General features: G+C 36.8%; 1 protein-coding gene across 19 annotated transcripts in view; it reads left to right on the forward strand.

The window, feature by feature from the left end:
* Positions 1-11,188, forward strand: part of SRSF11 (serine and arginine rich splicing factor 11) — a 46,660-nt gene extending 35,472 nt beyond the window's left edge. For 9 of the 19 annotated variants that reach the window (XM_009210755.3, XM_021942889.2, XM_021942885.2 and 6 more), the window contains 5 exons: positions 3,818-3,949; positions 5,921-6,010; positions 9,083-9,199; positions 9,526-9,664; positions 9,769-11,188. In XM_009210755.3, the coding sequence (XP_009209019.1) occupies positions 3,818-3,949; positions 5,921-6,010; positions 9,083-9,199; positions 9,526-9,664; positions 9,769-9,966 (676 nt within the window). In that variant the 3' untranslated portion in view covers positions 9,967-11,188. The remainder of the gene's footprint in view (positions 1-3,817; positions 3,950-5,920; positions 6,011-9,082; positions 9,200-9,525; positions 9,665-9,768) is intronic. The other 10 variants (XM_021942875.2, XM_009210764.4, XM_021942926.2 and 7 more) reach the window with 3 other exon arrangements.
* Positions 11,189-14,862: the final 3,674 nt, after the last annotated feature.

A 14,862-nucleotide genomic window follows, 5' to 3' on the forward strand; every position in this document is an offset into this window, starting at 1 on the left:
AATCTTGGCTCACCACAACCTCCGCCTACGGGTTCAAGCAATTCTCCTGCCTCAGCCTCCCAAGTAGCTGGGATTACAGGTGTGTGCCACCACGCCCAGCTAATTTTGTATTTTTAGTAGAGACGGGGTTTTTCCATGTTGGTCAGGCTCATCTCAAACCCCCGACCTCAAGTGATCCGCCCGCCTTGGCCTCCCAAAGTGCTGGGATTACAGGCATGAGCCACCATGCCCAGCCAGTCACCATTTGACTCTTAAACCTTCACTCCTGGGTTCGTCTGTTCTGGAACCTAGTTCTGTCAGTTGTCTGCCTTTTCTTAGTGTCCGTTACCCCTTAGTTTTTACCAAGGATTAGATAAAATCAGTTCTCCTAGTTATTGTCAGGATTTTTTAAAGAGCAGTGTGACTTGAATCCTAGACTTTGTCACATCTCTATTAAAAGCACTTACATCATAAAATAGCTAAAAAGTCATATTTGTTCTGTCTCAGAGATGGCCTTTTCACTCTGTTTTTATTATCTTCTAATATCATTTTCTTATTTTAAGTCATTTCTTGGAGTATTACAGGAATTATCTATCCTGTATGCTATGTTTATTCCCTGTCACCCACCTTATCCTAGTCTGTCTCATTCTCAGAGATATCTTTCAGAAACCCAAATATAGATCATGTCACAGATACTGAGAAGCTCCTTATTGCCTTGATAAGGTGATAGATAAAACCTTAGAATGGCTTTCAGGCTTCTTTAGTGTTCTGTCTGGTTTACTCTTTACACGTGTCATTTGCCACTCCAAAAGTTACAGGACTAATTGCCTCAACATATCATTTTCTTTATGTCTTCATGTTTTTGCTCATGATCCTTTCTGCCTAATGTTTTCCCACATCTTCCATTTCCACCTTGAGGAGCTCCTTTTTCTTTCTTCAAGTTACAATCTTTGCAGTCTTAATCTTCCATGACAGTGCTCTCATAGTTTAGTTTAACCTCTGCAACAGGATGTACTTCATAATATGATTACTATGGTTGATATGTGTTTCCTTTCCCTTTACCGAACTCTTATTAAAAAGGAGAGCCTGGGCCGGGTGCAGTGGCTCACGCCTGTAATCTCAGCACTTGGGGAGGCTGAGGTGGGTGGATCATGAGGTCAGGAGATTGAGACCAGCCTGGCCAACATAGCGAAACCCCATCTCTACTAAAAATTCAAAAATTAACTGGGAGTGGTGGTGTGCGCACCTGTAATCCCAGCTGCTTGGGAGGCTGAGGCAGGAGAATCGTTTGAACCCGGAAGGCGGGGATTGCAGTGAGCCAAGATTGCTCCACTGCACTCCAGTGTGGTGACAGCAAGACTCTGTCTTAAAAAAGAAAACAGAAAGAACCTATGTCTTTTTCTTTATATTCAATCTTACTGGGACTCTCATTTTAATATTAATTACTTTACTATGACCAGTGAAAAGTAGAAGTGAAATATATCCCTGAATCCAGATACTCGTGATACATCGTAACAGAGATCATTGTTGTGAGTTGTGGGAACCCCCACCACGTATGCACGCACACGCACACACACACACACCCCACCCCCCAGCTCAAACCATCCTCCCACCTCAGTCTCCTGAGTAGCTGGGACTACAAGCATGCACCACCACACCTGGCTAATTTTTACGCCTTTGTTGTTGTTGTTAAGAGACAGGGTTTTGCCATGTTGCCCAGGCTGGTCTCAAACTCCTGAGCTCGAGCTGTTCGCCCACCTCGGCCTCCCAAAGTGCTGGGGTGACAGATAGAAGCCACTGAGTCCAGCTCAGTTGTAATATCTTAACCATCACATCTTAGTGTGTTAAATGATCGTGACTTTCACAAGCTTTTTGACTTTATTAAACACTAATCTCTTTGGCTGGCTGTTAAAAGCTCATATGAACTAGTAGGTGTAGAAAAGTGACTCTGTAGTACATTCCCCTTGAAAAACAACTATTTAATCTCTTAAGGTTATGATTCTGATATTTTATATGCCTCTGTTTCATTCAAAGTATATTATTGATGCCTTTTATTTAAATCAGGCAGTGTGATAGTTGCTCAAGAATACAGTCATGAAAAGACTTACTTCCCATGTCTTTGTGGAGCCTATGGAAGGGTAGTTAAGTACATAAAAACATCTTAGGATGTGGAGATGTTATTGCAAGGAATTATTTAGTAAATAGTTCCAAATGTGGCTGAAAATAAAATATTAAAGTTGAGTTCAATAACTCAAATAGTTTATTGAGGCATTACTATGGGTTTTGAGGCAGTTGTTTTACGGAATTATGGCAACAGAAGCTATATTAGCACATCAGTAAGAGGAAAGAAGGACATCAATATTTAATGTACAGTCCCTCCATATATGCAGGGGATTGGTTACAAATCCACCTATACCAGAATGCATGCATACTCAAGTCCTCTGGAATCCACTTATAGGAAAAGTCAGTCCTTAGTATACATGGGTTCCTCATCCTTAGAATACTGTTTTTAACCCACATTTGGTTGTGGCAAAAAAAAAAAAAAAGTGTGTAAGTGGACCCATGCCGTTAAAGCTCATGTTATTCAAGAGTCACTGGTGTGTGCGTACACTAAGGCACCGAGCTAGACTCTATCTTTGCCACCATTTGGTGATGGAGACGTTGACTGCTATTTGGTGATGGAGGTGTTGACTGCTGAAGTAAACAGGTCAGAGAGGTTAGATAATACTCTTAAGTTACCTGGCTTATAAATGAGAGTTTAACACAAGTCTTTAAGATGTCCATACTCTCATACCTTGAAAAGTAGGCAGAAAATTTAGACTGCATTTGAAATGTTGCACAGAAAGAAGTTGAATGGTCAGTAAAAGTGATCAAGACTAAGCAAAGGACTGCAACTTATTTTTAATTTTTAAAATAGAAGAGAATGGGCTGGGTGTGGCGGTTAATGCCTAGAATCCCAACTCTGGGAGGCCAAGGTGGGCTAGTGGCTTGAGCCCAGGAGTTCGAGACCATCCTGGGCAACATGGCAAAATCTCATCGCTTAAAAAAAAAGGGGGGGAGAATGAGTATTTTAATGCAGTGGGGGGATGACAGTATCTGAAGGTTAAATGTGCTTCTTACGTCCTGGAAGAGCCAGGTCAGGACACAGTGGATGGGGGCTCGGTGTGGGGAGTAGAGAAACAGATATGTCAGGGAAAAAAGAGAGTAAAAGAGGCAGTTTATACAAATTGTATATATTTATAAAATGTCTGCATTGCCTGGAGTTTCTTAAATTGTGGATTAAAGGAGTGGAATTTGTTTAAGAGAAAAATTTGAAATAGGAGATGGCAACACAGTAAGTGGTTTCTCTTTATAAAATAGGAATAATAGTGGCATTTATGGACTAATGAGACCAATTTATAGTTTATATATAGTATGATATAAGTATTTGATTTATGATAAGGTTTAAACTGCAGTAGTGAGGAATCAAATAAGAAATACATGCTAAAATGCTATATAATTGTATAAGATGATGCAAATAAGTCATATTTTTATTCTCCTTCATGATCTAGTAGTAGTTTCAACCTTGGAGTTGTAAGTACAGTGGGCATAGAAGGACCTATCTGACAAGTTGAGCAAATCATTAAAAGGTGAGGAATTCCAAGTGTTAAAAGGTATTACTAATTCCTAAGGTGTTGAAGGTGTTTGTTCTATGGGCTAAATAATAGCAACTGAAAGGGAATTATCCCCCATTTAATTGTTTAGTCCATATGTCTGAATCTTTTGTCTGATACTAAGCACAAAATTTATAGTCTTTTTACATTTATACGCATGTATTGGCTTCCTTTTACATTGTTAGGCGGTCAAGAAGCAGATCGAGACGGCGGTCACATTCTAAGTCTAGGAGTCGGCGACGATCCAAAAGCCCAAGACGGAGAAGATCTCATTCCAGAGAGAGAGGTAGAAGGTCAAGGAGCACATCAAAAACAAGGTATAGCATTGGGTGAGAAAGCAAATTTTAGGGTTCCCAATATCGCCACTACTGTGCTACTTAGTAACAAAAGAGGTGGTTGGGTGGGGGGCAAGGAAATAGGGCTAGACAGGGGAAGAAACTGTCAATATTTGAGTTTAGGAGGCTGACGTTTGTTTTTCTGGTGCTTCATTATAAACTGAAACTTCAGCTTATAGCTGAGGGCCTAAGTAAAATTTGTTAGTAGTAGGAATTGTTAGCTGTCCTGCTACCTTCTTTCATAAGAAACACCTTAACGTTTTATTTCCATCTAAAAATACATTCAAAAACCAGTCTTTTTGTGTAGAGCCAAGCACTTTTAAATTAGTATGCCCCCAATCATTTATAGTTGTGAGGCATACAGTTTCACAGCACTTAGTTTTTTTAGCAACTGCTTTTTATCTCTTGCTAAAATATCTTAATTTTCTAGAAGCTACTGTATTTGGCATTATTTTGTTCATTTATATATTTAGTTAAATCATGTCATTAAGTATATAGCTGGGGACACAACATAACTTACTCTTGGGAAGCATAAAACTCAACTGATGAGAACAAGAGTGGGGGTAGCTTTACTGTCTTTGTTAAACCCTTATGTGCTACAGAGTGAATCAAACAAGGTCAATAGAACAGTTATACAATGGAATTAAACATTTCTTGAAGGACTTTCTGATTGCTAGGAGAGGAGTGATGGATTTAGTTACAAGGGAGGAACTGTTAAATGATGATTGCTACTTGCTGATGTTGGAAGAAGTTTGAGAATGACTCGAGTATTAAATTCTGAAAGATTTGACTAGACTTCAACGTGGGGCATGCTTTCAGGTCGAGAAGGGTGTTTCTTGAAATAACAGTATTTTGGTGTAGTAGGACTAGAAAATGAGATCAGGAAAATATAATGAGACAGATCATGGAAGGCTTTGTTGTTCACACTATGCCGTTGATCCAGGAGGCAACTGGAATGGGTTGAAAATGGTGAACAGGGAATTAATATTTTCAGGTTTGTACTTTAAAAGATTCATGACAGAGTACAGAATCAGTTTATGGGAGGCATGACTGGAACCTACTAGGGGACTGTTCGAGTAATCCAGGAGTTAGATGATAAAGATTTGAATGAAGAGGGAACAATGATAAAGACTGAATGAAGAGGGAACCGAGGATGAGCAAAGAAGGGGAAAAAAATGAAATAGAGAATATAGAGTGGAAACATTAGCTTAGAATAGTAAGAGAGGGATACTTTGATTCCTAAAATTAGAGAATAAAGAGGGGGGTTATGAGACTTCTCATTCAACAAATATATATCATTTATCTACTCTTTGCTCAGCGTCTTGGGGAGAATGATGATCTTGGGGAAAAAATATTGTGAGGAGTAAAAATTTATAGGAATCTGTAAAAAAATAAAATTGAGTTATGGCTATAGTCACAATCTGTTAATGATATTTTTCTAATAAGCCCTGAATAGTTCATAATACATAGCAGCAGAAAAAGATAAAAGCTTGTTTGATCCATGATAGAGGTTGACAGGGGATATGTGTCTTGGAAGAATATTCATGATGTTGATGAATGATTTTGGTAGTGCTCTATGGGTTTTGGCCTGATAGGAGAGGTGGGTTGGGGAAGTGGTAATAAGCTGAGAGAAAAAGGAGTCTTGAGGAGACTAGAGACAGTTAACTTACTGGTTTTTACCAGACATTTCAAGCCAACATCCTAGTTATTTTCTCACCCATCGTCTACTTTAGTCTACTCAGGAGAAAACCTAGGAAGATAGGATTTTAAAAGAAGTTACTGTACTTCAGATATGCCATGTGAAGTATTATTTTTAAAACAGTTTCTGTCAGAATAACATTTATGCTTTTAAGAATGGGATTAGATCTGATTATATTCTTGTGTATGTAGTGCTATATAAATTGGCATCAGCTGAGTCTTCTAATGCATTGATCAATTGTGTTCGTTTGTTAGAGACAAAAAGAAAGAAGACAAAGAAAAGAAACGTTCTAAAACACCACCAAAAAGTTACAGCACAGCCAGACGTTCTAGAAGTGCAAGCAGGTAAGGTGGCATTGTGAATTCTTGGCAATTATTTTTTAACTTTGCTTCTAACAGTATCAGTATGCTGTGAATATGAAGTCTTTTCCAGAACATAAGTATTTCAGTGTTGAAAAAAGTTACATTTTGCCGTTATTGAAGTTTTTAAAAGGCAATTTGTGAAGAATAATGTAGTTTATTTTTCTTTTTACTTAATATTTTGTGGTCTAGAGTATATTTGAAGTAACATGGAATTCAACAGAGGTGAGTTTTTCTCTTTATAGTTTTAAGTTTTAATGGCTAAACCATACTAAATTGTTCCATTAAGAAAGTTTATTATAGTTAGCTATATTTATCATCTGCATGTTAGTACTTGATAATTTTTCTATCCCTTTTAATGATTGTTGAATTAATGGGAAAGTAATGCAGATTCTGGTTTGTGTCATTCTTAGACTAATTCTATCTTTAAGCTGTCAGTGAAAATTGAAATGTTGCAGACTTTCAATTGCACAAACTGCACGAAAAGCACATTTTCATCCTTAATTTGGGATTTGTATGATATTAGTAAGGGCTAGACTTCATTCCATTTTTCAGATCTCATTCACATGTTTTGCTGCAGTGCCTGTTTTATTCATCAACATTACTTAAATTCACTAGGAGGTTCATGCCATATAAAAAATTTAACTGAAATGTATAAAAGACCTAAATGTAAGAGCCAAAACTGTAAAACCTTCAGAAGAAAACAAAAGTGAATCTTTGAGACCATGAGCTTGGTGGTTTCCTAGATATGACTTCAAAAGCATAAGAAACAGAAGAAAAGACAAATTTTTGGAATTCACCAAAATTTAAAACATTTGTATTCCAAAGGATACTATCAAGAAAGTAAAAACCTAAAATGCTAGATAGAAAATACTTGCAAATTATATATCTGATAAGGAACTTAATATAGAATATATAAAGAACTCTTACAACTCAGCAATAGAAAGGCAACCCAATTTAAAAATGGCAAAGAATCTGTAGCCATTTCTCCAAGGGAGATATACAAATATCTAGTAAGTACATAAAATCTGTTCAACATTATTAGTCACCAAGGAAATGCAAACCAGACCACAGCGAGATACGTCACAGTCACCAGGATGGTTTTAAATCAGAAAGACAGATGATAGCCGAGCCTGACAGATGACAGTAAGTGTTGATTAGGATGTGGGGAAATTGGAACCCTGTGCATTGCTAGTATGAATATAGACTGATACAGGTGTTTTAGAAAGCAGTCTGGCATTTCCTAAAAATGTTAAACATAAGAGGTTTTTGATCCTCCAGTTGTACTCTTGGGGAAAAATGAAAACACAGAAACTTTACGTGAATGTTTGTGACATTATTCGTAATAGCCAAAAAGTTAACTCAAATATCATTAACAAATGGATAAACAAAATGGTATATCTATATAGCTGAATATTTTTCAGCAATAAATAAGATTGATACATGCTACAGTATGGATGAAACTTGGAAACATCCATAAAAGGCCATGTATTGCGTGATTCCTTTTATGTGAAATGCCCAGAATAGGCAAATCCATAAAGATACCAAGTAGATTACTGATTGCTGGGGAGATAGGATTGGAGTGATAGCTAAAGGTTAAGAAGTTTTTGGGGTGATGAAAATTTTCTTAAAAACTAAATTTTTAAGGATGAAAACGAAACCAAATATAAATACAGAAGGAAATGCTACATCAGACCTGAGGGGTAGGTGACAGATAGAAAAGATGGGAAGTACTACATGTATTTTCTTACTTTAAAAACTGTTGAGGCGTTTTTTGTTTTTTTTTTTTTTAACCTGTTGCTTTATATAATGTAAGTACCTTCTCATGCTGTATTATTGGGTCGCTCTAAATTAAGGCATCTTCTGTGAGTTATTAAATACCCACTGTGTTTGTAGTCGTGCTACAGTCTATTGAGGGACACGGAAATGTAATACAAAATATTTCTTCCATCTAGAGAATTTGGAGTTTCAATTACACAAGACAGTAGCAAAAAGTATAAGGTACACAGTCGTGACAATGTTTGATAAGTGAATACTCAGTTATGTGTATTGTTTCCAGGACAGGGATCACAGAGGGCTATATAAGTAGAAAAAAAGCTTCATTTGGAAACTAGACAACTAAGTACAGGGTTTTTTTAAGTCTGATAACTTTTGAGAATCAAGAACAGAATTTTTTTTTAAGTCACAGTAAAAAGGAGAGGAAGGCTGTATATCTTCAAAGTAATTGGTGAAAGCAGGGTTGTTGGGGTACTGGGGGGGCAATTTTGCTAGAGTATAGGGTTTCTACCTTTGCTCTAACTAGTTCTCTGAATTTCATCTAATGATTTAAAGGTGAATATGGGGATATTTTATTAGTAACTACCTTCTGTATCACATTATTGAATTATTCTGTACTTACTTTGAACACTGAATGTTTGAACCAAAAACTAACTACTTCAGTAATAGTTTACTTCACACGTCACCCCTCTCACATTAGTTTTGTTAAATCAGTTTTTTCTTAAGCTTACTATTTCTAACATTTTGTCAGCAATTAAAAGAATTGCTAGAAATTAGGAGTTTTCTTGAGGGTAGTAAAGGGAAAGGTACATGGTTTGCAGATGTTTATATTACTCATTTAATTGTTTAGCTCATACCAGTATTGTGAAACAATCTTTCATTTATCGGTTTTTTTTGTTTGTTTGTTTTTTGTTTTTTGTTTTTTGAGACAGGGTCTCTCTCTCTCTTGCCCAGGCTGGAGTGCAGTGGCCCTATCACAAGTCACTCCAGCTTCAACCTCCCCAGGCTCAAGTGATCTTGCTACCTCTGCCTCCTGAGTAGCTGGGACTTCAGGCATGCACCACCACACCTGGCTAATTTTTTTGTATTTTTTATAGAGACAGTTTCACCATGTTGCCCAGGCTAGTCTGGAACTCCTGGGCTCAAGCAGTCCCCTCACCTCAGCCTGCCAAAGTGCTGGGATTACAGGCGTGAGCCACTACACCCGGCCTCATCTTTCATTGTTAGAACCATCTATGATGTGTCTGCATTTTTAAGATCACACTGTATTTTAAAACCTAGTTTACACATTTGTGGTTCTAGAGAGAGACGACGACGAAGGAGCAGGAGTGGAACAAGATCTCCTAAAAAGCCTCGGTCTCCTAAAAGAAAATTGTCTCGCTCACCATCCCCTAGGAGGTAAGAATGTTAATCATTTAAAAATATTTTTGTATTTTTCAGAGGTTTTTCCTTTTAAAACTGTCCTGTAGTTTTTCTTTTCAGCAGTTACAGTTCCTAAGAATATTTTAATGTATTCTCTTTCTGACTTGTGACTTAAACACCATGAAGGATTGAACACTTTAGTCCTGTAACCAAGTTAGTTTTGTAGCCTATGTTACTTGTGTACTTTGATGGTCCAAGATTTTGAAGTTGGATCTTTGCTGTACTACTTACATCCTGTGAAGTTGGGTCAGGCTTATCTAAACAAGTTAAACCTGTTGCTGCACGTTTTACTGTCATTCTAGACATAAAAAGGAGAAGAAGAAAGATAAAGACAAAGAAAGAAGTAGGGATGAAAGAGAACGATCAACAAGCAAGAAGAAGAAGAGTAAAGATAAGGAAAAGGACCGGGAAAGAAAATCAGAGAGTGATAAAGATGTAAAAGTATGTTTACAAATTGATTTATTTTTATATTTGGGTTGATGTTGGTACTTTCAGAAGTTATTTTTCTTTGGAGAAGTTTACTTGTATTATTCTCCTTGGCAAAGCAGGTTACACGGGATTATGATGAAGAAGAACAGGGGTATGACAGTGAGAAAGAGAAAAAGGAAGAGAAGAAACCAATAGAAACAGGTTCCCCTAAAACAAAGGAATGTTCTGTGGAAAAGGGAACTGGTGATTCACTAAGAGAATCCAAAGTGAATGGGGATGATCATCATGAAGAAGACATGGATATGAGTGACTGAATATTGCCTCTGTGGGAATCCAACTGTATACCTGCATCAGTGTCATTCCTTTGTGTGATTTCTTAATGCTGTATTTGTTCATCTCAAACCTAGATGTATACAGCTCTGAGTTATAAATGGTTATAAAGCTCCTGTTACTGATATTAGTTATTTACATCAAAAAAGCTTTTAGAAAATGGTACGAGGTAACCAATTCTTGTCATGGTGAAATCTGATTGAGTAACCAAGCAGTTTTACTATTCTGGTGCTGCTTCATAACAAAAATGAAAAGCTGCATGCATCTACATACAGCAGGCATGGATTGTTTATGTCGTATGATCTCCTTTATTAAGTAAGTTCACTTATAGTATTTCTATAATTTGATTCATTACCGTAATAGGGCCATGTAGGAAATGCACTGATTGCATGTTATTGTGGCAAGAATATCCTAAATGTCATTAAAATCCTCCAACATGATGGATCTGCTTATGGTCTTGTTTGTTGACATGAGAAATTAACATTCTTATAGTTACATCTGGAAATGAGCATTTGAAATAGATAATCCTTTAAGCCTTGTGGCAAAATTTTGTGGCTTTTATTTAACTTTGAAAGGTTATTATGCACTAACCTTTTTTGGTGGCTAATTAGGGTTTAAATACAGAAACAAGATTTCAAATAAAACTGTCTTTGGCAGTGAGTAAATAGCATATTTTGAAGTAGAGTTGTATACTTTTTCATACAATGTTTGGGAATTTTTTTCCTGAAGTAATAATTTATTCCACATCTACATCAGTGAAAGCTATCTACCTATCCTGAGTCCATCTTAAAGGGAAAAAAAAAAAAAAACAAACTTATCTCTTGCCTTTATTTTTAATTTTCCACTCTTTGATTAATTTGTTTTAAGCTCTGTGTTGGAAAAAAGGGGTAGTGCATTTTAAGTTGACCTTCATATGCTTTTAAAATAAGACAAATCTACTTGATAATGTACCTTTATTTGATCTCAAGTTGTATAAAACCAATAAATTTGTGTTACTGCAGTAGTAATCTTATGCACACGGTGATTTCATGTTATATATGCAAAGTAGTTAGGCAACTGTTAGTTACAGAAGTGTCAGGCTTCACTTTTGTGCAGTAGAAACAAAAGTAGGCTACAGTCTGTGCCATGTTGATGTACAGTTTCTGAAATTGTTTTACAAGACTTTGATAATAAAACCCTTAAACTTATGTTCATGTTCCTGTAAAACTGTATTTGTATTTATTTACACTATTGAATGTATGACATTTACCTCATTCATTCTACAAATTATTTCCCTTTCTGTCCACATGTTTCAGTATAGTAAAAAGAGGAAGTCTATCACTGTAGTGATAATTGCCATCAAAATTGTCAAAAATGATTTAATTTCTATCCAAAACAGTCCTTTTCTTAGCTTAGTATCATTTTACTGCTTATTTTTTGTGTGAGAATGGGGTTGGATAAAGCAATGAACTTTAGTATAAACAAATCCCACCTATATTTAGCAAATTTATATTTTCGGTGAATATAGATATTTGCCTTTTCTGGAGTAGTATAGAAGCTGTCAATGATATGTATTTACTGTACAGTACTAAATAGTGTATTCATTTATGAAAGGAGTAGTGTTTGGGTGGATGGGGTTAAGGGAAAATGAGACTTGGAATTGTAGCTTTTATCCAAGTTTTGAGTATAAATAGAATTTTTTTTTTAACCTAAAAACTGAAATGCCATATAGAAAAGCAGCATTGTTTTTATGGTTTGTAGTAACTTTTTAAAGATTTTATCAAAAGGAATTTTGTCTATAGTGAGTAAAAGAAGTTCTAATAATGGTCCTAATCACTGCATTTTTAAAAAACAAAGTTGAACACAAATGACATTTGTTTTAAACTTCAGTAGATAAAAGGTGAACCATGTGACATGGCCATTTTTGTAAGACAAAAACAAATTTCACGTATGGTAAACCTAATAACATTTACAGTCTGCTCCCTCACTTGTAATCTCTGAATACAAATACACTAGCTTTTCTAAAGGGAATCATTTTTTTAAAAGTAGTGCCACTGACAAGATGCTGCAGTGAAGATTATCCATTCTTAGGATATTTATTTTCAGTGAACATTTTCTGCACAAAGGTAGTGTTGCACTGGGACATAAGCCTTTTAACAGATAACCAGTTGAAATCAAACACTGCCTCCACACCGAGTTCTGTTCTGTATTTGATAGTAAATTGATTTAAAAATAAAAGTGGTTTTTGTTAGAAAAAATGTTTTGTCCTTATTTATTTGCTTTAATTCTTTAGGAGTAAATGAGAGGTGGTAGCTATACAATGAGCTTTTTTAAATGGAAAGATAGAGTCCAGTCATGCATTTGGTCTTTATTTCATAGAGCTGGGGTAACTGTTCCTTACCTTCAGTATCCTAGGGGTAAAATGGAAGTGATTGCTACCTTGTAAAGTACAGACATACCTCGGAGGTATTGTGGGTTTCGTTCCAGACTACTGCAATAAAGCAGGTCATGAATTTTTTTGGCTTCCCAGTGCATATAAAAGTTGTTGGCTGGGCACTATGACTCATGCCTGTAATCCCAACACTTTGGGAGGCCAAGGCAGGAGCGCTTGAGCCCAGGACCAGCCTAGGCAACATAGCAAGACCCTGTCTACAAAAAAAAAAAAAAAAAAAAATAGCCAGGTGTGGTGATGCACACCTGTAGTTCTAGCCACTGTGGAGGTTGAGGCAGGAGGATCACTTTGAACCCAAGGAGTTGGGGCTGCAGTGAACTATGATCATGCCACTGCACTCCTGCTTGGGTAACAGCAAGACCCCATCTGTATCTGTAAAACAGTAGTTTTTAAAATGTAGCCTTTGGTGCCTGGGACATTAAATGATAGCTGCTGTTTGATTATGAGGCCCTTAAAAGTTGTGTAATTAATTTGTGCAGGGGATAATGTTAAAAGCACAAAATAAATTGCATACCTTTTATTGAAAAGGCTGTGTTGCCCTTAATGTTTTCATGAAGATGAATCTTAGGTAAGTTTCCTAGTGGTAATTCTATACATGGAAGATAGAAAAATGTAAATAGGCACTTGGGAAAAGGAATTAAAGGAGGTAGAGGATAAAAATTACTGTTAACCTTGGAGCTACATCTTAAAACTGAGTCAGGTTCTGGAGTGTGCATTGTGCAGCTTATAAAGATTACAGTATTATCAATACATCAAATTTATCTCTAGCAAAATTTATCACTTTCAATTTGGCACTAGATGAAGGGTTGGATCCATGCATACTGTTTGTAGATTGGTACACATCTTTTCACATGGAATTGAGATTTCTTTTCCCTCAGTCTGCCTCAAAACCAACGAATGCATTTCATTCCTGTGCTGCTTGAACTATTTTTTCTAATCAAGTACATGTAGTTGTGTTTTAATTAAATATGGGTGTAATGGAATTGTTACTCGTACTTTTAAAAGCATTCAGAATGTCTATTAAAGTTTTATTAGCGGAAGTAGTAATTATACCTTTCTAAATTTCTCAACAAGACAATTTTGGAGTGGTAGATATTTCAAATTTCAACCTGTTTTACTCAGTTTTGTTTCTATTCTCATTTTCGTTTTATGTCAAAGTATATGTGAAATTTATTTAGACATTGTTAGCAAACAGGTGAGTACCATGACAATTCTTTTATCAGTGGGAATATTCCTTAGAATATACTTAAGGTTTATCATAGAAGATGGTTAGCAGTCATGTGTGTGTGTGTGAGTGACAGAGTTTAATTCTGTCATGGTCGTCGCCAGGCTGGAGTGCAGTGGTGCAATCTTGGCTCACTGAAACCTCTGCCTCCCGGGTTCAAGCAACTCCCCTGCCTCAGCCTCCTGAGTAGCTGGGATTACAGGCATGCGCCACCATGCTCAGCTAATTTTTGTAATTTTACTAGACAGGGTTTCACCATGTTGACCGGGATGGTCTCCGTCTCCTGACCTTGTGATCTGCCCACCTCGGGATTACAGGCATGAGCCACCGTGCCCGGCCAATGTTTATCAGTCTTAAGGCAATTTAGAGTCTGATATGACTAGTATTTTTAGGTGACCAATAAAATGTTCTTACATCAATAATAGAAGTGACACATTCACATCATTCTCAGATTTCTCAATTTATTAAAGGTGATTTTTGCAATGCACTGTCACTAAAATTAGTACCATGATGTCTTTTTTAAGAAAAAGCTAGTTAGGGCAGGGTGCAGTGGCTCACGCCTGCAATCCCAGCACTTTGGGAGGCTGAGGTGAGTGGATCTCTTGAAGTAAGGAGTTCGAGACCATCCTGGCCAACATGGTGGTGAAACCATCTTAATAAAAATACGAAACCATCTCTACTAAAAATACAAAATTAGCTGGATGTGGTGGTGCATACCTGTAATCCCAGCTACTTGGGAGGCTGAGGCAGGAGAATCGCTTGAACTCAGGAGGCAGGCACTCCAGCCTGGGCAACAGAGCGAGACTCCATCTCAAAAAAAAAAAAGTTCATTTAAATGCCAAACTTTGGAAGACAAGCATCAAGTAGATTAAGAACATATTTATCTTTCCACAAAATTAATATATCAGTCAGGATTCAGAGAAGCAGAACCACTAGAAGATACACTTTTTAACAGAGAGGTGACATCAACAATGGTGAGACCTGGTTAAGTAGTTTGTAAGGCTTCATCTTTGCATCTGATGCTGGAGGTTGAAGTTCATTTTAGGCAGTTGGAAAGCAAAGGTGAATGATTGTGGGAGGGATGGTGGCACTAGGAATAAGCTGGAACCAGCCACAAGCACAAGCTGGAACCCACAAACATGGACTGAAACTCTGGTCAGATCTCACTGCTTCTGACCTTGGTGGCATGGATGTCCTTCCAAAGCCAGGACACTTCATCATGGA

The sequence above is a fragment of the Papio anubis genome, chromosome 1, assembly GCF_008728515.1.
Source record: "Papio anubis isolate 15944 chromosome 1, Panubis1.0, whole genome shotgun sequence".
Classification (NCBI taxonomy): Eukaryota; Metazoa; Chordata; class Mammalia; order Primates; family Cercopithecidae; genus Papio; species Papio anubis.